The 23,486-nt window shown below is 57.4% G+C and overlaps 3 protein-coding genes and 1 pseudogene across 13 annotated transcripts; 3 read left to right on the top strand and 1 right to left on the bottom strand.

Annotated features, from left to right (window-relative positions):
- The first annotated feature begins 970 nt into the window (after positions 1-970).
- On the top strand, positions 971-1,843 carry LOC308628296 (ATP synthase subunit O, mitochondrial-like; annotated as a pseudogene). Its single transcript has 3 exons — positions 971-1,002; positions 1,058-1,376; positions 1,512-1,843. The product of its transcript is annotated as an ATP synthase subunit O, mitochondrial-like (transcript).
- A 4,666-nt stretch (positions 1,844-6,509) lies between these two features.
- On the bottom strand, positions 6,510-23,131 carry LOC308628721 (N-terminal EF-hand calcium-binding protein 3). Of its 10 annotated transcripts, none has more exons than XM_081255982.1 (14): positions 22,951-23,131; positions 20,916-20,940; positions 19,245-19,353; positions 18,902-18,997; positions 18,239-18,264; positions 17,946-18,043; positions 9,684-9,820; positions 9,289-9,407; positions 9,083-9,200; positions 8,925-8,978; positions 8,281-8,393; positions 8,035-8,112; positions 7,427-7,518; positions 6,510-7,329 (listed from the first exon to the last, which is right to left on the bottom strand). In XM_081255982.1, exons 1-14 carry the CDS (start codon positions 23,065-23,067, stop codon positions 7,312-7,314), a joined length of 1,200 nt encoding a protein of 399 aa, XP_081112108.1. In that variant the 5' UTR covers positions 23,068-23,131; the 3' UTR covers positions 6,510-7,311. The 10 variants fall into 10 exon arrangements, 9 of the variants coding, with proteins under 9 accessions (XP_081112108.1, XP_081112110.1, XP_081112111.1 ...); XM_081255984.1 differs by having other exon boundaries at positions 9,083-9,197; XM_081255985.1 differs by having other exon boundaries at positions 9,083-9,162.
- On the top strand, positions 11,702-12,779 carry LOC308629033 (uncharacterized protein C20orf144; the record flags this gene model as incomplete). Its single annotated transcript, XM_081256478.1, has 2 exons — positions 11,702-11,830; positions 12,399-12,779. 2 exons carry the CDS (start codon positions 11,702-11,704, stop codon positions 12,777-12,779), a joined length of 510 nt encoding a protein of 169 aa, XP_081112604.1.
- On the top strand, positions 16,000-16,732 carry ACTL10 (actin like 10; the record flags this gene model as incomplete). Its single annotated transcript, XM_081255991.1, is given in 2 exon segments — positions 16,000-16,406; positions 16,408-16,732. Coding segments are annotated over 2 exon segments (732 nt in total).
- Positions 23,132-23,486: the final 355 nt, after the last annotated feature.

Raw genomic sequence — 23,486 nt, 5'->3', positions numbered from 1 at the left:
GTTGGCACCATCCGCTTCACAGGCCCCCACAATGCAAAGGCAAGGGTTGGTTACTAGATCTCAGGGTAGGGAGGAGGATGACCTTGGCCTTGCCCCTAGAAGGCAAGGTGTGGGTTTAGCTGATTCGTGCAGATGGTGCCAACTGCCAGTTTTTCTCAACAGCCGCCCGGCGCTGCAGTCCACCACTCAGCAATTACAGGATCTCAAGCCTCGTGACTGTCAGTCTAGCACAAAAGCATATTTGGTAGACAAGCCAACCATCCACAGTCTGCCTTAGCCCTGGAAAAATGATCCCAGGCACTTGGGATAATATAGTAAAATACCATGTTAAATTTGCTATATAAATAGGCTGAAAATGTTGCCATTATCATAAAACACCTGGGTGCCAGATAAATTCTAATGAATTGACTTTTTTTGCTGAGGTCACAGATGAGAAAGTTTAGGAAATCCCCAAGGGACAGAAAAAAAGAGTAAGCTGAAACCACAAAGGTAGTTGGGTACAGTAGAGGAAAACTGCGGCTTGGGGGCAAAAGAAATTCCAAGAAGTCAAGAATTGGAGGGATTACCTCTAGGGGGACTGTGGCACTAAGCTTTGAGCCTGTACAAACTAGAGAAACAAAACGGGGACCTCTCCCTAAAGCCAGGGCACTGGCTTTGGCCTCATTGAAAAGGCAAGCAGGGAAAATTGACCTGTCTGCAAAGGGAACTGAGCAGAGAACATCTCTCTGGTCCTGCTGGAAGAAAGAGAAAAACTGGCCAGAGACTACTCTTATGTCTGCTCTCTCCTGGAGCTGAGGTTCAGATTCTCATTACTCCAGAGGTCAAAGAATCCCTGGACTGAGAAATGAAGAGGATTCCAGGCTTGTATCTCCTGGTATCTGGCAGAAGCAAAAATGCAAATCCTCCAGAGAAAAATCATATGATTACATATCAACCAAGTATAAATTGTCCAAGATAGTTACTAACGTTCATGTCCAAGCAAATGAGCCACTGTGAGCAACAGTCAGCAGGAACAAAAAATTAACTCAGCTCTCATCAACTCAGGTTTGACCCACAGCTTCCCAGGAGAAGAGGCTGCCCCAGCAGTGCCCAGGCTCTCCCGGCAGGTGCGATGCTTCAGTACATCTGTGCTCAGGCCATTCATCAAGTCTGTGAGGCCACCATCAAGCCTGTGTTCAGATACATGGTATCAAAGGTCGCTATGCCACTGCTCTTTATTCTGCTGCATCTAAACAGAATAACTGGAGCAAGTAGCAAAAGAATCGTTGAGTAGCACAAATCTTGAAGGAACCTGAAATGGCTGCTTCTATTATGAATCCCTATGTAAAGTGTTACATTGAGATGAAAAGCCTAAATGACATGATAGCAAAAGAGAGGTTTTCTCAGGACTTCCCTGGCGGTTCAGTGGTTAAAACTCCACGCTTTCGCTGCCAGGGGACTGGGTTCGATCGCTGGTCGGGAACTAAGATCTCCCAAGCCATGCGCGGCACGGCCAAAAAAAAAAAAAAAAGGTTCTCTCCCCTCACATCCGGTTGGATCAATTTGCTTGCTGAAAATGGTCGCTTGAACAATACCCCTGGAGCCATAGTTCTGACTTTTCTACTATGATGAGTGTCCAGAGTGGAGAAGTACCTTGCAGTTACCACCGTACCTCCTTTAGATGAAGCCACTCTTGCTGAATTAAAAACGGTCCTGAAGAGCTTTCTAAGTAAAGGCCAAGTGTTGAAACTGGAAGTTAATATTGAGCCATCAATCACGGGTGGAATGATTGTCCGTACTGGAGAGAAATATGTCTTCAAAAACCAAGATTCAGAAGCTGAGCAAAGCAATGCAGATTTTCTAAGTGTTGATTTTCTGTCAGTGAAAATTCTTAAACTTGGAACAACAATAAAATGCTTCCTGAACAGGAAAAAAAAAATTGCTTTAGAACCCAGGGACTTCAGTACTGTTATTATCAGACACAGAATATAAAATAACTATGAAACCTCTAAAGACAGTGCTGGAAAAAAATTAGCCAAAAGTAAGAGACTAAGGCAGATTTGAAGATAGAATTCTGAAAATTACAATCATTGAAATAAATAGTGCACTACTGAATGGCAGATTAGATGAATCAAAATGAGTGAAGCATTACTGTATGAGAAGGAGATGGAAAAAAAGGAACGAGTTGTTCCTTTTGGAAGGCAGGTTTCGAGGGAAGAGCCCTTTCAAATTTTACGAAGGAGGCAGTCAAGAAACTTACTCAGTATAAAGGGAAATAATTGGCCTGAGATGATACACTCTCAGAATGAGCAAACATGCGTCGACCTGAACTCATCCTGCCCGTCTGTGCTTGTTTCTGGTGCTGGAATTTCAAGGCAGTGAGTTGGATGTATCCCGTCCTCCACATCCTCTCTCCCAAGACCATCGGGGAACCAGCAACAAACCACCCCCCATTCTCCAGGGCGGCTTCATTGCCTGGTGCCAGGCGCCCTCTTGTGGACAGAATCAGACCTGCTACCTCTGCTGCCTCCATCCACGAGCCAGATTCCCATCCGGAGTGCACACTCCGGCACCATTGCCTTCCCCTTTGCAACAACCTTTTCTGAGGCTGCCTATCTGCCCCATGAACTCAACTGACTTTCTCTGGGTGCCTCCTAGGGAGCTGCAGAAATGATGAGTACTCAGCACCCACACCACCTACCTTCCGAGGGCTAAGCTCTGAAAAGCCCACATCAGATCCACCCTCCACCTCGTGCTGTGCTTCCATGGCTCTTCTTGCTGCCCCGTCTGCCATCGTGCAGCCCCAGGGCTTGGCCTCACTCCCTCCTTTGTTAAAGCTGCCACCGTCCTCCAGCGTTTCCATTACCAGAGGATGCCTGAAATTTTGCTCAGCGATGTTCACGTTTGACGGCAAGTAGCTCTTGGTACCAGAGAGTAGATCCAGTTGTGTGATTCAGAGCAAGCACTTGCTTGCTGAGCTTCTGGTTCTTCATGTGTAAATTGGGGATGCTAATGGTGCCTACACCACTGGGCTGTTCTGAGGTGAATGTGATCATATGGGAGTCACCCTTAGCATAGGGCTTAGCACCCAGGAAGCCCCTGTAAACAGAGGCTGCCATCCCAACCTGCTTTTCTTTCTCTCTGCCAGTATGTGATGTCCTTAAGGATTCACCTTTGTCCCAGCATCCCGCTGGGAATCTGATGTCTTCCTCAAGTCGTATTTGTTTTGAGAATAACTTTTTTTTTTTTTTGGCCGCACCGCGTGGTATGAGGGATCTTAGGTCCTCGACCAGGGACCGAACCCATGCTCCCTGCAGTGGGAGTGCAGAGTCTTAACCACCAGACCGCCAGGGAATTCCTGAGAATAACTTCTCGAAAGCCTTTTGTTTCGACCCATCAGGGTCTGTGTTAAGGGGATTTGGCGTGCATATTTCTCTCTGAGAGCAGGAGGGCAGTGGCAGCCACCTAGACTGTTGCTGTCTCTCCAGCACCTGGCCTGGCACTGACCCAGTGCCTAGGACAGGTTTTGATGTATGCAGGTGAGTCACCAGCACAGGTGGGAGGAAGGTGAGGAGGCAGGTGCAGGGAGTGGGTGACCTCCCAGCTCCGGTACTCTGCCTGGCCTTGACCTGGGTGCTGTCACCAGCCCTGGACATTTTGCCATCCCCAGCACCTGCCACAAAGCAGGTGCCCAGTGGTTGGGTTTTTTTGTTTTTATTTTTTTATTTTTGGCTGCGTCAGATCTTCGTTGCTGCATGTGGGCTTCCTCTAGTTGCGGCGAGCGGGGGCTACTCTTCGTTGCAGTGCGCAGGCTTCTCATTGCGGTGGCTTCTCTTGTTGCGGAGCATGGGCTTTAGGGGCATGGTCAGTAGTTGTGGCTCGCAGGTTCTAGAGCGCAGGCTCAGTAGTTATGGCGCACGGGCTTAGTTGCCCCGCGGCACGTGGGATCTTCCCTGACCAGGGCTGGAACCCGTGTCCCCAGCATTGGCAGGCAGATTTTTAACCACTGCGCCACCAGGGAAATCCTAAGGAGGCAATTCTAGAGTGGATGGGGTAGAGGATGCGAGGGAACAAAGTTCTAAAGGGGAGTTGCAAACCTAGGGACTGAGGTTGCAAATAGCCCAGCTCAGCTGGAGTGTTTTAGGGGGATGAGGCTGCACATAATGCGAGTGGGTACTGATTGCTAAGGGCCTTGAATGCCAAGTCAAGAAATCAAACTTGATCTTGGTGCTAAAGGTAGGGGGGCGCCATTGAAGGGTCTTAGCCAGAGGAGTATGGTCACCACGGTGATGTTTTGAAAACCCCTTCTTTCTGTTCCTTTATGGGGAGTGGACTGTTGCGGGGTGGAGTAGAGAAGGGAAGCCCAGTGAAGAGGCTGCCATAGTCTTTCAGGCCAGAGATGATGGTGGCCAAGACCTGGGGCCCTGGGGGGATGGCAGCATGGAAATGAATGTGGGCTTGCGAGAGATAGGTAGACACACCTAAAGGCCTGGGTCCCTCAGTACCCCCATAGCCCCAGCTCAGAACTTTGTTCTCCCTGTAGCTGTAACTCCAGGCTCCTGTCTGTAGTCCAGCTCCACACCCGCCCACAGCACTCCCCTGTCTGGCAACCCCCCACCTCCCCATTACCTGCAAGACATCATTCAAACTCCCTCTGGCCTGGCCTCCCCACTCACCTCCAATCCCTTACACTCTGCAGTTCCTCCTTCTGCTCCCTTTGTCTGCAACATTCTCCCTGCTTGTCTGCCCCTCACATCTGTCTGGAGACTGCTACACTATTCTTTCACAGCTCAGACCCAACATCACCATCTCCAAGAGGCCCTCCCCAACCCTGTAGGACTGACACTCTCCCCTCCACGTGCAGGACCCTTCCTGGCACCTCCAAGCCTTCAGCAAGGAAGGGAAGATGCAGCCCATCTTTAAAAAAAAAAAAAGTGTTAACTTTCACAACTCCATTGCAGGGTGAGATGAGACAGGCAAAGGGTGGCACCCACTTAAGAGGTGTCACCTTAGGCTTCCCTGGTGGCACAGTGGTTGAGAGTCCGCCTGCCGATGCAGGGGACGTGGATTCGTGCCCCGGTCTGGGAAGATCCCACATGCCGCGGAGTGGCTGGGCCCGTGAGCCATGGCCGCTGAGCCTGCGCGTCCGGAGCCTGTGCTCCACAACGGGAGAGGCCACAACAGTGAGAGGCCCGTGTACCGCAGAAAAAGAAAAAAAAAGATGTGTCAGCTTGAGCTTAAGAATTTCAGCATCTTTGTTCAAAGAAGGCAATGGGAAGTTTTTTAGTTTTGAGGGTTTGCTGTTGGTACTGTTTTCGTAAAGGAAACGGAATGGAAGGAATTAGAACACAGGACAGAAAGCAGGATTATGTCCCCCTGGATGGCCTTCTTCTCTAGCAAAGACATACTGACACCTCCTCCAGCCACCCAGACCTGAGAGACTCAGGTGCTGGCAGCACTTTTAGGAACTGCCAGGAGTCTAGGAAGTGGGGTGGCATGGTGCAGCCTGGTGTGGTGCTGGCCAAGGAGCCCCCAGGGACGCCCGTGCTGGTTCTCTGGCCTGGGTGGCCAGGCCAGTGGGAGCAGCTCTCTGTCCCTGCCAAGTCTGAACTCCTACAGGGGTCCCTGGGGAGAAAGCTCCCCAACTAGGACATCGACCCTGAGGTGCCTTCCTGGCCATGCCTCAGGGCCCAGCCCCGACCTGGCACCACCAGGGCAGCCAAGCGCATTGGTGACATGTCCCTCAGCCCACTGGCCAGTCACCCCTTCACACCGACCACAGCTTCCTCAGGACGAAGTGCCTGTGCGGCCCTGCCGTCTCCCCGCCTTGGCCTCAGCCCGCCTCTGGGCGTCCTTCAGTTCTGAGGCGAGCTTTCCTCCCCCTCAGAGCCTGAACCTATGCATTTCTTCTGCCTAAAATCTCCTGACCCCAACACCCTCCAGACGAGGTCAGAGGCCAGCCTCTGCTCTTGTGGTGCCATGTGCCTCCCCTTTAGAGCCCGCATCCTGTGGAGCCACCTCTCACCTCCCTCCGTGTTGGTCACCTCCCCCCACGGCCCAAGTCCCTTCCCCCAGGACGGCTCACAGGAGACTCCACCAGTAGCTGGCAGGACGACTCAGCCGTTGTTCTCCTGGAACTGCCCTATGGCTCTGTCAGGTGGTAGGGGTGGTGACAAATCCAGCCTGGAAGGGCGGGGGAGGTTCTGTCTGGGGACAGGTCTTCTCACAGGGATCGGCCATGCTATTTGGGACCCTGAGAGGGTTCTGTGGCCTGTCCCCAGCTCCATGCCACACCCTGTTGGCAAAGGAAGTGGGGGTGAAGCTAGAACCCCCAGGATTTGGGGCGGATTAAGGCAGAGCCCATGTCCATTCTCCTTTCCAAGGAACGACCCTAGAACCAGGGTTTGTGGGGTGAGAGGGTCCTGAATTGAGGAAACCTGGATTGGCCATGATTAAGTTCCCACTATCAGCAGGAATGGGGGCCTGGCCTTCTTGCCAAGGGAGAGAGAGGACCCGATGCCAGAGGTGACTATTGCCTTTATTGCCTCTGTGCTGGGGTCCTGGGCTGGGGTTCAGAGGTATCTGGGGGCAGCAGGTGACTCTGGAGCCAAATTATTGCTACTTAGCAAGGTCACCTTGGGGCTTCCCATAGTGCCCTTAGTATGGGTGGGCATGAGCATGCAGATGATATGCAAATGACATGCAAACCAACCCAGGATCCTGCAGAGGGCTCTGGTGCAGCCCCAGGTGCTGAAAGAGTCAGTAGCCTGCCAGCCCAGGAGGGTGATGGGGACACCCAGGTCCTTGCAGACTGCAGACTGATCCAGCCCAGCCTCGGGGGTCGAGTTCGGGGGTATGGACAGTCCCTGAGCATCAGCCCTGGTTCTGCAGCTGGTTGGGGAAAAGCAGAAGCCTGGCCCCAAGATAGCAAGAAGAAAGCAGGCACCCACTAGGTAGCCAGACAGCCCAAGGCCCACTCAGAGAAGGAAGGGACCTGCCCTGGGTCACACAGCAAGGCAGGGGCAGAGGGGACCAGAATCCAGGCCTCCTGAGCTAGACAGATGCCAGAGTGCCTCAGAGGCCAAAGCTGTGAGCAGTAAAATACACTGTTAAAGAAAGAAATACAAAGCAAGCAGCCCAGTCTCTGATCCCTGGGCTGAGAGATTCTCCACCAGCTGGCTCTGGGAGGGGAGGCCTCTGAGAGCCAGGCCCCAGGTATAGGAGGTGGCAGCGTTCTTGGTCTTGAGCTGAGCTGACCAGTCCAGAAGCTCCAGAAGGAGGCAGGCAGGGCTCCAGGGTCCTTGGCTTATGCAGGTGAGGCTCAGTTATTATTCATAATCCACCAGGATGCTGAGGGTCAGAGGTGGGGAGTCAGAGGCCATCAGGTGCCCACTGCCCTTCCCCCCAGTTCCCAGGGCTGTGGAGAGGGTTGGGAGCTGAAGCCCACCTGGGAAGAACACAGTGGTGAGGGTGTCTGGAGCCTGCAGGTGGTCAATGAGGATGCGCTGGAAGGCCTTACTGCAGGCGGACTGCTGGTGCCTGGGGAGGGCCGCAGAGTGGACCAAGGCTGGAGCTGGTCCCCAAGGATCGGGACCACATGGTTAAAAGCTCCCCACTCCCACCCAGTCCTGCTGCCTGGTTTCAGATCTGAGTCCTTCCTCATAGTGGCTCTGAGCCTCAGTTTTCTCCTCTGTGAAATGGGGACAATAGTGTCCACTTCACTGGGATACCGGGAGGATTACATGAAATAACACACAAGGCGTGTGGCATAGGCCCTATGCCATAGGGTGTGGCACAGTGGTAAAGGTGTGTATTCATTGTGCACCTACCTCGTACCTGGCACTGTGTTCAGTTCTTTACATGTCATCTCATTTGGGTGATAAGAGGATGGAACTATGATCACTCCCATTTTGAAAAGGAGGCCACTGGGGCTCAGAGGAGTAACTCTCCTGAGGTCACACAGCCAGTGAATAGGAGAGGATGATTTGAACCCAGGCTTGACTCACTCCAGGGCACATACTCAATAAACATTAGCTGTTAGACCACCACTCATACCTTCTCCAGGAGGCCTCATCCTGCCAGAACTCGTACAGGGTGAAGGAGGCATTGTCCAGCATCTTCTGGGCAGACACACTGCAGGGCCAAAGAGACGGCCAGGCCAGGCCTGGGCTGCCACCACCTCTGCCCACCTAGCCAGGGGTGTCTAACGAGAGCCCTGGCCCAGGACGCTCAGTCCCAGCATTCCTCGTGCTCACCCCCCACCCCGACCTTGGCCGGCCCACCACCCGGCTGAGGACTCACTGCAGGCAATGGCTCTGGGCCCCTGTGAAGTCCACGTAGCAGCACAGGGCATGGTGGAAGTCCTGCAGGGCTTCCTCTGCCACCTGCACCTGCCTTTGGGCCACGAGGATGTGCTGGCAAGAGAGGCAGCCTGGTCAGCTGGGGTGGGGTAGGGCAGGGCATGGGGTGAGGGACTGCTGTGGCCTCCAGGACGACCCCGCCCTTCTTGTCCTGCACCACACCCAGCCAACCCTGAGGTCGGGCTCCTGCCCCAGCCTGGCCCCCAGCTTCCCTGACACCATCCTCCTCTTCCCATCACCAAGGTTGCTGCCTTGATCCAGCCACTGTCCCACTCTCCTGCAGTATGGCACCACTTCCTCCTGCCCCCTTTAGCCTCTGTCCACACTGCTCCAGACCCAGCTTTCAGAACTGTAGACAAGGGACACTGACGCCCATGGAAGAACAGAGTTCTGCAGGGTCACAGAGCAAGGGCCAGAACCCAGCACCTGCCTGCCAGGCCCAGGGGACAAGGGCTGGGTCAAGCCTGGAGAAGGGGGCATATGTACAAAACAGAGGCTGAGGGCAGCTGGCCCCATGAACCTCCTCACTTCATCATCTCCTCCCGGACTCCCACACCCAGCTGCCTGCCCCTCTCACACACTCACCGAGTTGGGCCCCTTGGTAAACTCCTCTTCGTGCAGGGGTTCCAGCCGGGGGGCCTGTGAGGGATGCAGAGCGTGGGCCAGGTCCCTGGCGTGTGCCTGGCTTGGGTGGATTCCCAAAAGGTCCACAGACACGGGGCACTGGCCACACGGCCACTCACCTTGCACTCCAGCTGGTCGATGAGCTCCTGGAGACGGTTGATCTGGAGTCGCCAGTGCATCTCAGCCTCTGAGCTCTGCCCTGGGGGTCAGGCACGGGCCCCCTCAGGCTGGGGGCTTCTTGGGACGAATTGAGGGAAAGTGGAGGAGCAAACACTGGGGCCCTGGGGGATGCCGTGCCCTCCCATCCCACCGCAGGCACACCCACCTGTGTCAGAGGAGCCAGGAGACCAGGTGAGTGACCGACTGACACTCCGCAGGGCCCTGCGCCCTGCCCGCCGGCTGCCTCGGGGCCTGCTCTGCACCTCCACCCTCTCTTCATCTGACCTGAGGGGAGTGGAGGGTCAGCCCGCTGCTCCCAGACTCACGGGGCCAGGCACCGGGGCCCCAGCACAGGCCTGGGTGGGTAAGACAGGCTTCCTGGGACACTGAGCTCAAAGCCAGCCACCCCTGCTCACCCCTCTTGGCCTCCCTGCCTAAGAACAAGAATGTGGGCTCCAGGATACTAGAACATGGAACATGATAAAAGCTGAGGGCCTTGACACATGGAGATAAGGGGTATTCATGAACCGGACCCGCAGGTGGGCAGAGCTCCTCACACACCGTGGGCCATGGGCCTGGGCCTCCAGGGTATCTGACGCCCCCTCCAGCGAGCTCTGCAGGGCTTGGAGCTGGCTCACCGTCTCCCGCAATAGGAAGCGTGTCACAAACTGGTCCACCTTGGAGGCCCGCTCATACTCCTGGGGGCAGAGGGGGCATGGTCAGCATCTCCTGGCTTCAAGCATACATTTCTGAATGGGGAGCTGCCCCCTGCACCCCACCCCCTGCTCATCAGAGCAACAGTGGCAGCCTAAAGAGCAGAGGACATGCAGACCTGGCATAAGCAGAAAGGCACTGGGACTCAATGGGGAGCACACCCCGGACCCCCTCCTTGTCTGGGCCTGGCCTCTCTTACTGGGAGGTATGAGGCCAGCTCACAGAGAAGCATCTGCCATTCTCTGGCCCTCAAGGCCCTTTCCCTGTTGGGGCTCCCACCTTCAGCCAGTGAGGCTGCCAGCACAGCTAGACTGGGCTGGGTGGGGTGGGGCAGGGCAATTTTGACCCACGAGGCAAAATGACAGTGTGATATGGCGCCATACTCACCAGCTGGCCCCAAACTCACAGGCTTAGTATTCATTCATTCATCCATTCATTCATTCACTCACCCATGCAACACACATTGACTGAGCACCTCTTTGTTTTTTTTTTTTTTTGCGGTACGTGGGCCTCTCACTGTTGTGGCCTCTCCCATTGCGGAGCACAGGCTCCGGACGCACAGGCTCAGCGGCCATGGCTCAAGGGCCCAGCCGCTCCGCGGCATGTGGGATCTTCCCGGACGGACCAGGGCACGAACCCATGTCCCCTGCATCGGCAGGCAGACTCTCAACCACTGTGCCACGAGGGAAGCCCTACTGAACACCTCTTACTAGGAGCTGCAGATACAAGACAGCAGGTCGCTGGCCTCACACACACATCCCAGCACTGATCCCCATCTACACCACCATTTTCCCCCAGCCCTTGCCAAGGCAGGCAGAGACAGGGAGGACCACCATGTGCCAGGCCCTGTCCTGCCCACCTGGAACGCTCAGAGACTCCCCAGCTACCTTCATCTCCTTGTGCCTCAGTTTCCTCACCTATAAAACAGGGATGGTAATAGCCATCTCGCTGAGCTGTTGAGAGGCTCCAGTGAGTTATCTCCTACATAGGGCTCAGCCTAGTACCTGGCACATAAGTTCTCAATAAAGAACTGCCATTGTTTTCATGGTCAAACAGAATTCTAACAAGAAACCTGCCCACTCCACCTACACACACAGTACAGGGTGGGAGTCCTGGGGAGCTGCGGTGCCCCCCTCCACAAGGGGCTCCAGAGGCACCTACATCAAGGCCTTCATCTTCTGCCCATAACCTGCCTCAATTCAGCCATCATGGGCCGGGACAGAAGGGGGTTGGGGACCTCTCATTCCCAGACAGGCCAGTGGCTTCTCCAGGCCTCATCTCTAGACTTCCTGGCCATCCTCTGAGCTTCCTGAAATCCTCCCAATCAATTCCCTTGCTGGTGCTTAAGATGACTGATCAGTTTCTGTTGTTTACAACCAAAGAACCTGGCTGACACAAGCACCCATTCTGAGTCAGGCCCTGTTTGGAAGCAGAGTTTCATTTAATCCTCCTAATCATTTACAGGAAACATAATTGACCCCGTTTTGCATATGAAAAGACTGAGGCCTACAGAAGTTGATTACCTTGGCCAAGGTCACACCACTAGTTAGCGACAGAGTCAGAATTCAAACCCAGGTCCCACAAACTCCTCTCCTCACCACTAAGCACCTTACAAGCATCGCCTCACTTATCATCATTAGCCCAGTTTTACAGCTGAGAAACCAAGGCCAGAAGTCACAGAGTAAATGGAGCCGAGATTGGCCCGTGTGTACTGGGAGGAGCAGCTCGGAGCCTGGAGCTGGTAAGGTCGACCCATGAGGTCACAATGTGGCCTCCCTGGGACAGAGCCGGGGCAGGGGACCCCCAGCCAGAGGGCAGGGCAGAGGCAGCGTGGGCCGGGCCCCCCAGTGATGACCAGCCCTGCCATGGGAAACAACAGTTCCCACAAGAGGACCAAAGTGCCCAAGCAGGCCCGCAAGGAGTGGCCACCTGACATGGACAAGGCCTGGCGGAAACAGCAGTTCTTCAACCACCTCAAGTGGAAGAAGCCGAGTGTGAGTCCCAGGGGGGAAAGGGGCAGATGGAGTTCAGGGGACCTGGACAGGTGGACAGGAGGGGATGCTGGGACGAGGAGGGGGAGCACGAGGGGATTCTCCCAACGGTGGACAGATGGGTGGAGGGCCTGGCATGGCGAATCAGCCCTAGCTGGTGCCACTGGGGCTCTGGGCACAGGGAGTTCCCTTATGCCCCCTTCCCATTCCCCCTCCTCAAGTGGGCAGAGGCCCTGGACCGGGGCCGGGGTGGGTGAGGGTCTCAGCATCGAGGCTGGGAGGGCAGGCAGCGGATTTCATAAACATAACCGGAGTGAGGTCTCAGGAGGTCAGCCTGGTGGGGGCGGGGGTGAGGGTTTCCAGAGGGGAGGCAGGATCCTGGGCGAGGAGGGCAGGGTGCCTGCCTCCCCCAGCTCCCCCTGCCCGGGCTGGGAGGATGGCAGGAGTCCCGGAAACGTAGAGGGGGCAGGGTCCTGGGAGATAGAACCCGGCTGGGTGAGGGTCCCCGATAGGAAGGTGGGGCGCGCTCTTTCCCCTCACGCCCCTGCCCCACCCCCACCCCCACCCCCAGACCAAGATCGTGCTGCTTTTCCTCCTGGACGAGCGGCAGCAGCTAGCCGAGGCGACGGTGGGCCCCGGCGCGCGGCCCGGGCGGCCGGGTGAGGACGCGGCGGGCGGCCCCGTGGGCTGCCAGGTGGCGGCGCCCACGTTGCAAGGTGCGGGCGACGGCGCTGAGCGGCGCGAGGGCGCGCGTGGGCACGAAACGAAGACGATCCTAGTCAAGCTGCTGCTGCTGGACGCAAGGCTGCAGGAGGAGGGGCGCCTCGTGGCGGGTGGGCCCGGGGGCGGGCCCGGCGCGGGGGGCGGGGCCAAGGCCGCACTTGGCTGGCAGAGGCTCAACGCCCGTCTGCTGAGCGAGAGCAAGGCTGGCGGCTACGCCGAAGCTGCCTAGGAGCAACCGAGCAAGCGGCGCCGCTGCCCTCGCCCACGGCACTGAGTGCGTGGACCGGACCTCCGGACCCCAGCCTATACCAATAAAGAGCGCATAGCAACCCTGGCTCCTGTAGCCCTCCCTGTCTGAGGTATCGGGGCGTAGAGCTGCGGTGGGGGAAACTGAGGCCCTGAGCGAGACAGGGGAGAACAGGCGTATTGAAGGCAGAGCCACAGCCATGGCCTGGAGCCAAGGCTGTTTTTGCTTCCTCCTTTCTTGTGACCCAAGAGTCAGAACCCCTCTTCCGGGCTGGCGGGGGGTGGGGGGCACCCTGCCACAGTGGAGGGAGGCCGCTCCTCTCCCCTCCAGCTCCAGGCCCGGGTCAGATCCTGACGGCTCTGCAGGCCCAATGGAAGAGAGCTTGGGCAAACGCAGGCTTGGCCACGCTAGGAGGAGGGGCCTGCTTCCAGCAGAGGCCAGGCAGCTCCAAGAGTCTCCAGCACTCACAGGTCCTTCTTAAGCTGAGGGAAGGTCCCAGGCAAAAAGCCACCACCTTGGGGAAGAAGTGTGAAGGTGTCATGGTCAGCGTAGTTTGAGGCTTAGACTCACGTTCTGCCTGTGAGAGCACCCAGGAGGAGAGGCTGGGGTCCCTGGTCTTCTGACCCCTCACTCCTAACCCACTCTGCTTGGTAACCCTCAAGGCACCTCAGTCACTTGTCTCCCAAATGACCCTGTCCCATCCTCTTGCCCACACTGCAACCAAAGGCTTCTTCCAAACCACTGATCTGTAGGGCAGTTCACGCTCCCGCTCATAAGCTCACACTGGTTCTCCGCTCTGCACAGGGAAACGGCCAAACTTATTACTGGCATGTACAGGTCCAGACCCCCAGCCTCGGTCTTCGCCTCTAGGGCTTCTTAGTGACTTCCACCCTCACCCCTGCTCTGGCCGTATTGCCACTTGTGGTCTTCAATTCGAGGTTCACCTCCCTAATTCACCCACAAGAGGCCCTGCACGCTTTCTGTGGGCGGGACCCAGCTGCTTCTCTCTCTCCTGGGTCCCAAAGCCAGCTCCGGACCCTACCCCCTCCAGCCCTGCCAAACCTGCAGCCTGCATTCCACTGGAGACCAACATCAGAATGCCCCCTTTGGGGGCAGATGCATCAGGGGTGAAGGTCCCAGTGCACTAAAACCACAGGCACAGCTTCTGCTGAAGAGACACTTTTGTCAGTGTCAACACCACATCACCTGCATCAGGCTGGAGGCTGTACTACCCATAGCATCTCCCCTGCTGCTTTGTGAGAACTGACCCTTTCCTACCATCCACATGGTTACAATCAGGGTAACCACGTTCCTCAATGTGGCCACACCTCCTGGCATAAGCAATTGGCCCAAGCTGGTCCTATCAGCCCCTTCCCTGGGTCTGTCATTTAGGAGCTGTAGGAGACTATGTTTCCTGTAGGAATGTGCACAGGCTGAAGCCAGTCTAGAGAAGAATATAACCAGAACGCAGAGCCAGTGAACATCTTGGATCCCCCACAGGCCGGCAGTCAGGCCCTGATTCCAGTCTTTTCCTGAAACCTGATTTCACCCTTGCCTTGGTATCCATAAGACATACAAGATCCTTGTGATAAAAGTCCGTATTTTAGCTTAAGCTCACCGGAATGGGTCTTCAACTTGCAAGCAGAATGGTCCTAAAGAGAATAGAGAGACCCTGCAGAGACAAGACGTGGACTATTTCCTTTGTGTGAGGACGACCACCTTTCGGAGGAAGTAACTGAGCCCAGAGAGAGATTAGGACTTGCTCAGTGCACAGTGAGTCAGCCTCAGAACTGAGTCACAAACTCAGGTCCACGTTTGTAAGCCTCTGAAGGTAGGATCCCTTCGTGGGCTACCTGGGCCCTTGAAGGCTAAGCACACAGAGGTCTTCAGGGTGTCTGGAGATCCATGATTAAGAGCTTTCTCTTCAGCGTTGAGAGGGAAGGGGCCGCACATTTGGCCAGAGCACATGAGATAATCCGAAGTGGTTTGGGAAGGAATCAAATTGGTTGGGCTGAGTGGCTGAGGCCCGACCCTGGATGTCAAAATCACTGCCCTTGACCCTGTCCCAGGAGAGAGGATGGGTCTGGGGCGCTTTCATCAGGGTAGAGGCTGCGAAAGCACAGCAGGTGTTGAGAACTGAGGTCACAATGAGTCCAAGTGCTTTTCCTTCCTTCTCTGACCACCCCCTCCCAACTCCACGACCAGGAACTACAATACTTCGGTCAAGCCCAGTTGAGAAGTGCCGGGAGACAGCCAGGGTCTCAAGGGCCGGGCTGGACTCCTGGGTCCCCAAGGGGGATATATGTCTGGAAAACATTGCCACAAGGCCCCTTCATTCTCAGAGCTGCTCCTGGAGGCTTCTCAATCTCTTAAAGCGGCCCTCTCATCATCCACCTCAGCAAGGGCTTACTTACGGGGCGGAGCCACACCACCCAGGCGAGTCTTCAGAGAGGGGGTGGGGCCTTGAGCCAGAGGAGGACCAAGAGGGACTGAGCCAGAGCCCAGTTAGGGCGGAGACTGACACTTGAACCAAAGGTCGGGCCTCAGGCCCAGGGGCGGAGCCAAGAGCTGAAAAGAGACCTCCACTCCGGCCAGAAGAGTGGGACTTCAGGACCAGAGGGCAGAGCCCAAGGAATGAGAGTGATAGTTCTCTAGCTCAGAAACGCGGGGACGTAGGCCCATGAAGCAGAGTCAAGAGCTGAAAGGCGGGCCACCATCAAATCCAGCTGAGGCGGGGTTGTCACGCCGGGGGCGGAGCTTTGGGCTGAAGGGCGTGGCCGGCCCGAAGGTGGCGTCGCTGTCCGGGAATCGCCGGGTCCGCCGGCTGCCCTCGCTGGGCCGCGTCGCGGTGGTGGTGGACCAGGGCTCGGGCTTCACCAAGGCGGGCTTCGCGGGCGAGGAGCAGCCGCGCCTGGTACTGAAGAGCTCCAGCCTGATGCCCAGCTGGGACCGGCCCGTGCTGCCTGGGGCGCCCGGCTGCGAGCTGGCGGGCGGCGTGGTGCGGGCTCACCCCATCAAGCACGGCGTGGTGGTGGACTGGGAGGCGCTGGAGGGGCTGTGGGAGCGCCTGCTGGTTGGCGGCCTGCGGGTGTGCCTAGAGCAGTGGCCGGTGCTGGTGAGCGATTCGCCGTCGGCTCCGCCCGCGGGCCGCGAGAGGGTGGCCCAAATGCTGTTCGAGGCCCTGGCAGTGCCCGCGTGCCACATGGCCAGCACCGCGTTGCTGGCGCTCTGCTCTGTCGGCGCGTTCAGCGGGCTGGCCTTGGAGGCGGGCGCGGGTGTGTGCCACGCCACACCCATCTATGCGGGCCACTCGTGGCACGAGGCCACCTTCCGGCTGGACATGGCAGGCAGTACTCTGTCACGCTACCTGCGGGACCTGCTGGTGGCAGCCTGCCCCGATCAACGACTGCATGCCCTGCCCCGCAAGGTCATCACACAGCTCAAGAAGCGCTGCTGCTATGTGTCGCTGGACTTCGAGGGTGACCTCCGTAACCCTGCCCGCCACCATCCTGTCTGTTTCTACTTAGGCAATGGGTGCTCTGTCTGCCTCAGCAGCGAGCGCTTCCGCTGCCCGGAACCTATCCTCCAGCCGGGTCTGCTAGGCCACGCTGGGACTGCCCACCCTGGCCTTCCAGGCACTGCAGAGGATGCCCGCAACACTACGGACACGGCTGGCCAACACCGTGGTGCTGGCCGGTAGCTCCACGCTTTTCCCTGGCTTCACTGAGCGCCTGGAGATGGAGCTGGAAGCTCAGTGCTGGCGGCATGGTTATGGGGCACTGCAGCCTCGCCTGGTGGCCAAGCCCGGGCGTGGCACAGCAGTGTGGACAGGTGGCTCCATGATGGCCTCACTGCATTCCTTCCAATGCTACTGGATGACCCGGGCCATGTACCAGGAATGTGGCTCCAGGCTGGTGCATGAAGTGTTCAACTGACTCATGTTGGACTGGAGGGGGTGGTGCCACGATGGGGGGGGGGGTGCAGAGGCAGACACCTGGCAGGCTGAGCTGCAGCTCTATCAGAGGCATTGAGTGCCGGATAAAAGGCTCAGTGATTGGAGCTGGCAGAGTCATGTGGTGATGGGTCACCCTCTACCCCTTTCTGGGCCAGGAGGAGGTGGTCAGGACCCCTGGGGCCCTTACTTTGACCTGCAGTTTGAATCCCCACTAACCAGTGCCAGTTCAGAGAATGCCAGTCTAGGGGCCCACCCCCAGGGCCCTGTTTCCATGGCAACAAGGAAGGCGATGCCCCCATCTGTGTCCAGGCCACAGATATGGAAGTCATCATAACATACCAACCCCTCATCATATACCATTTGGATTCCCATCCCATGCCAGGCCCCAAGGGATGACCCTTTGAAAAACTACTAAATCCCATGTGAAAGCAACCAGAAGGGGAAGCCCTGTCCTCAGATGATCATCAACTTGCTGAGAGCCTCAAAGTGAGGTCAGGCACGATCCCAGGCCTGCTCACTGTTCCCTCCTCACCCCCTCAGGCGGAGACATTTCTTAAAAAGAACACAAAGGGAGGGGTGCCTTTCGGTGTTTTTAAAATACCATCCAAGGGCCTGGAGCCCGGGCCGTGAGCACTGTTTATGCTTGTGCACACATGTCCATACACAGACACAAACACATGGGTTCACACATGCCTGCCTACTCACACATGTCCTTAGGCTGCCCCACAACCAAGCTCCACACACCAGTACGAGCCTCTGGATGTGTGTGAGCGTGCCCTCCCCCACAGCCCATCCCTGCTGGGAGCTGGCCTTCATACCCCACAACAGTTAGGTCTGGTCAATAATAAAAGCAGTAGCAGCAGCAGCTCCAGGTGTGACGAGGCTACTGCGTGCCAGGCAGAGGTCTCGGTGCTGGGAATAGAGTAGAGAACGAGACGGACAAAAATCCCTGCCTTCATTCTCGTTTAATTGTCACAACAAATGTCTGGAGGTAGGTTCTATTATAATGCCCAGTTTACAGATGAAGAAACTGAGGCCCAGAGAGGTAAGATGCACAGCCAGAAAGTGGGAGCTGGGATTAGAACCCAGGCGTCTAGCTCCACAGCCCTGAGCCCAGTGGTGGAGGCTGCCACAGCACAGCAGACACCCCCTGCCCTCATTTTGGGCCCCCCACCATCAGCCCCTCCACTCACCAGCTTGGTGGTGTCCATGGCAGTGAGCACTGCACAGTTCAGCGACTCCAGTGCAGCCAGCACAGGCCGATAGACGCCCAGGTGTTCAGAGAAGTAGTCTGAGGGCAGAGGAGGTGCTCAAAGGTTCCCGGACCCCCACCCCCCCTTTTACAAGCTGGAATTCCCCAGCAGCCAACCAGGCCTCATACCCTGAGCCCAGCCGATCCTGTTCCATGGGACACCAGCAACAGCCTCTCATCACACCCACCTGCCCAGGAGTCCCGGGAGACAAGAGCTCCCATGGGCCTACTCACCACACAGTTTCTCCGTTTCCAAATTGCTACAGGGAAAAGAGAAGGCACCCTTCAGACCCACTGACTTGGGCCTGGTAAACTGGGACTTTGAAGCCAATGTTCCTCTCCTCTTCCTGCCCAGCTCAGGCTGACAAGGAGGCAACTTCTGACTCCACCCCAGGTTAAGTTGCTCAGTGGACAGACAGGGGGAGCATGGGTACTATCAGCCCACCAAACACTCTCTGAGGGCAAAACTTCAGTCCCACTCTCTGCCTCCAAGGGGGTTTCAGCCCGGGGAGGCAGATATGAACACAGGCCAGAGAGGAGTGGTTAGAGCTGGGAAGGGGGAGCCAGGTCCCAGGTCTGCGGAAATGCAGAGAAGGCATGGAGTATTACTTGGTAGGTCAGGGAGGGCTTCCTGGAGGAGGGGCTGCCTAAGTTAGGCCTTGAAGGAGAAGAAATCTGACTGCAGTATCTGGTGGTGGTTAGGTGGTAGCACTGCAGACAAAGGGTCCAGCCCAAGCCTGAGAACATGGGAGGACATGGGAGCCTAGGATTTATTCTAAGGAGATGGGGGAAAGGGAAGTGAGAGGGAGGGATAGCTGTGCATGTGTGTGCACCCATATGAGGAAGCAGGAGAGAAGGCAAGCAAACTCGCACTAAGGCCTGTAGATGTGGAAGCACCTGCATCCATGGGTGGAAGCAGGCGGGTGCCAGCTGTCCCCAGGCATCCTCTGGTCCCTGCAGGAAGCAGGAGTTGGAAGAGGGGGCACCTGTGGGCTGAACCATAGGTGGTGACTCAGGCCTGGCTATTTTGGGGTCCCAGCTGGAAGCAGTGTGATGAGCAAGGCTGGAGCCAGGGAGGGGGGGTAGGTGGGTGGGTAAAGTTGGCACCGAGCCCTGGCACCCCTCTCCCTCTGCCCCCCTCATCCTCCATAAGGAACCAAAGCAGCAGGAGACACAGTGGGGTTGGGACAGCCTGGCCTCACATCTACATGCGGCGCACACATCCCCCTTGAGTACTCACTCAGAGGGATGCCCGTCAATACTGCTGAACAGCTCTCGCAGCTCCCCGGGGCTGAGAACCCCATCGGCAAAGTAATTCTGGAATTCTTCAAATGAGAGCTTACCATCATCTGGGCGGGGTGGGTGGACAAAGAGCAGAGTCAGTATCCCTGACCCTGGCTGTACCCCTGCCACAAGATCCAGGCCCACTGAAGGCTTTGCAGCATCTCACAACCACCCAGCCAAGTGGAATGGGATTCTGAGCTTGATGGGAGGCCTGGCCATTGGGGACAAAAGGGCTGGGGCCCCCAGAGGTGCCCACTTAAGGCAACAGGGCCCACTTTGCAGGCACCCAAGGGACAGGGCAGTACACAAGTAGCACTGGGTACAGACTCAATGTTTGCCAAATGAAGAAACAAATGAACAACAGCCTGGGTCACAGTCAGATCATGGCAGGGCCAGATGTCACTTGGAGGACTCGGGGCTGGGTCTCTGCCCCACATGCTGGCCAGTGTGGCTCCAGGGTGGAGGGGACCTCTGTGCTCTGGACCCAGGCCCTTCACAGAGAAGCCACAGGGAGTCAGATAAGATCTTCCTAAGAGTGGAGCCCCTGTAAGTAGCAGGAGGCTGGCTCAGGAGGGAAAGACCTCCCCATCACAGGGGGCATGTAGCAGAGGCCAAGAGCATTACCTGTGAGGTCTCTAAGCAGATGGGGTGGGGAGAGTGGAGCTGGGGGAGGGTCTGAACTTCCCCAGACAAGATGCTGTGATCCAAATGAGACCATGTGCCCTGATCAACCGGTTGGAACAAATGGTCTCCACCAATTTGAAGAGACCCAGGGAGAAGGGGCAAGGGGTGGGGACACAATCCTCTCTCAAGGAGGCCGAAACATAAACAGGTCTGAAGCCCCCAGCTGAAAGTGAGGTCAAGGCTGACGGGCTGTCTCAGCTCAGACCCTCCACTGGCCAATCAAGGCACCGTGGGCTGCTCTGAGTCATCTATGTGCAGCAACCTGCCTGCAGGGTCCCCTAATGGCTCCTGCTTTAGCTTTCAAGGTTTTGCCAGACCAGAGTCCGAGACTGCCCAGCACCCAGGGCAGGAGGAGCTGATTCCCTGGACCTAGCTTCATCCTGCCCAAGCCCTCCCTGTGTCCAGGTGGTTGGTAATGCGGAAAGTGACTGAGCACTCTAAAAATCTAAGATAAAATCCCCCAAAGGGCCTCATCTCCATGACCGCACCCTTCCAAGCCCCTCACACAGGGAGCCTGGGACCAAGCATCACATTAGACCTGGGTTCAAGGCCCACCACCTCAGGCAGCCTGCTTTACCTCTCTGGGCCCCTGCTCCTTTGTCTGTGAAATGGGGTAAAGAATTCTCACCTAGTTTGCAGTGTGAGGACAACATAAGGTCATATACGAGAAGTACCCCCCAGTGTGCCAGAGCACTGCATGAAAATAAGCCCCCACCTCCAGCCTCTGGCTAAGTTACATTTCCTCCACTCTCCATCCTGCCAAACTTGATTCAAAACAACACTTCCTCCAAGAAGGACACCTGGGTTCATTCTCCTGATTTGGGTCCTCTCAAGATTTTTCTCCATTCTAGGCTGTGCCCCCAAACCCCCAACCCTCCCCTGGGCCTCCCTGATGTCCGTCACCCATGCCCCCACTGTGGGACCCAGGGGAAACCACACTCACCATTCTTGTCTGCTCTGCGGAAAACCTAAAGGACAAAAGGGCATGGATGGGAGCTGGGAGCTGGGAGGCAAGAGGCTCCCACCCAACTCAACAGAGCCCCAGCTGGCTGGCCTGCCCCCTGCGTCTCCCTTCCTCCTGCCCAGCATGGTCCCAGCTCCCTGCCCAGCTCGGCCCTGCAGGAGCTTTTCCAGCAAGGTGAGCCCAGGAAGAGCACACAGCGGGCCCCACTGCTTGCTCACTTCTCCTGCGGGCCTGGCCTGTGGGGGTGCTCCAAGCCAGCTCTCTGCACCCTCACCTCCCACACCCAGAGTCAGTCCCAAGTTCTGTCGGATGCATCAGCCCTCGAACGGTCCCAGCTTGAGGAAGGTGGGGAAATGGGCCAAGATGCGGCCTGAGTATCCTGGGCACCCATCCCAGACCTGAACCCCAACTCTGCTGTGTGGCTATGGTCTGTCCCAGACTCTGCCCACTGCGGGTTGTGTCTCTGTGAGCTTGTTGAAGACCCTGACATGCAGGTAGTGGCTAGTCCTTTCTTTGTGGGTACCTGTTTTCCCACTAGCACACAGGGGAGCAGCCCAGGGTTAACCCTTCCAGGGCTGGGGCTTCCTATGAGGCCGACTCAGTATGAGGGTCTTGGGCAGGCCTGTGTGCGTGTGTGTGCGTGTGTGTATGTGTACGTGCAAGGGTGGACAGACTGTATTCATGGAGAAGCAGACAGGAAGGGCAGCAGAAGCAGCAAGAGCGGAGTAGAGTCAAGACTTGGTCCCTGTCTCCCCTAGGGACCAGAGACTCCCAGGTCACCCAAAGCAGCCCAGCAAATAGGAGACCAGCAGGCCTGGCAAGGAGGGGCAGGCCAAAGCCTGGACAGAGAGCCCCTATCAGCTCCGGGTCCTGAATACCTCTTCCCTCTGGCTGTTTTCTTGGGTCAGTGAGGCTCAGGGATGAATGTAATCCCTAGCCAGAAGCCTGACTCAGAGAAGGTCTGCCACTGGCTCGGGGTCCACACAGCAACCCAGCAGCCTGGAGATACAGGGGGGGTGAGAGTGGGGGAGGGGTACTAAGCTGAGAATGAGGACACCTAGGGCCACACCCTAGTGTGCCCCTGCCTCCATGTGTGATCTCGGACATATCCCTAACCCTCCAGGCCTTGGTTTTTCCATCTGGGAAGTGGGAGGGTCAGGTCCCTTCCAGCTGGGAGGACTGTGGCCAAGTGCTGAGTCACTAGGAACAGTGGGGAGGGGGCAGGAGTACAGCCTTTCCCACTGGCAGGGACCTCTGGGAGTGGGGGCATGAGAGGCACAGGACGGGCTGAGGGCTGGGGTGAAAGGTGGGGAAAGAGTTCAGGGCAGTGACCGAGGTGGGGCCAGGCTGCTCCACGCTGGTGTCCATAGGGGCTGCAGGGCCACCTGCCAGTCAGGAGAGGGTGTACAGACCACAGAGAATGACTGTGGGCAGCCCCGACCAACTGTGGGATCCTTGGGTTGGATCTAAGGGACTCTGGGGTCAGCACCAGGTCAGGAGTCAGGGGACTGCTTCCTCTTCCAGGCCCCCCTGCCTGGGTCAACCCGGACACTTGACTGCTCCTGTGATCAAGGGTCGACAGCACCCCCCCCACGGCCAGACACATACATGGGGTGGTTCCGGGTTGGGGGGCAGGAGGGACAGTGACACTGAACCAGAGACAAGAAGAGAGAAAGAGAGAAAGAATGAGAGACAGAATGGGACACAAAGGTTGCGAGATAAAGATAAGGGAGACACACGGAAACAGAGAGAGCAGGGTCAGAGAGAGATCGTGAGAGAGGCAGAGACCCAGAGGCAGCGGCAGGGCCCCCAACAGACCTGGAGGAAGAGAGACGGACATGGAGACAGGGAAAAGCAGAGTGAGAGAGCCACAGAGACGGGGTCAGGGAGAGACAGTGAGAGACAGTGTCCAGGGAGTTACAGGGAGAGATACGACAGAGACCTGGAGAGACACCGCGAGAGACACCACCCCCAGGGCCACAGCGCCGGCGCCCCCGGCCCGCTCCCCACTCACGTCTTGGAAGAGCGCGTGTCCTGCGGGCCCGGCGGCCGGCGCGGGCGCGGGGGCTCGCGGGGGCTCCGGCGCAGGCGGCCGGATCAGGCACACGGTGAGCAGCCCCGCGCACGCCATGGCGCCGCCACCCGTTCGGCTCCGGCTCTATGCGGCTGCAGGCTCCGGACGCCACCGCCGCGGACTTCGGGGCACAGGAAGGGGGGGCGCCCGCCGATCGGCGCCGGCGCGGAGGCTGAGGGCCCCGCCCCCCGCGGCTCCGCCCCCGCCCCCGCCCGGAGTGCCGCCGAGGCCCCCTCCCAGCCCGGCCCCCGCGCTGGCCAGTCCGAGAGCTCGGCCCTCCGCCATCCCCTCTCCAGGCCCTCAGCCTCCCCGTCTGGAAAAGGGGAGCAAACTCCAGCCTTTAGGGCGGCAAGAGCCGCGCAATGCAGAATTCCAACAACACTGTTCACCTCCGCGACTCCCCACCTCCCGGAGAGGCAGCCACTGCGGACTAAGGAGCCACTCAAGGGGTCATTTGCACCCGGTAAGGGCTGAGC

This window comes from Mesoplodon bidens, assembly GCF_964165515.1.
Source record: "Mesoplodon bidens genome assembly, chromosome: 15".
NCBI lineage: Eukaryota > Metazoa > Chordata > Mammalia > Artiodactyla > Ziphiidae > Mesoplodon > Mesoplodon bidens.
The sequence above is the reverse complement of the archived record's forward strand: the minus strand, read 5'-3'. Positions and strand labels throughout refer to the sequence as shown.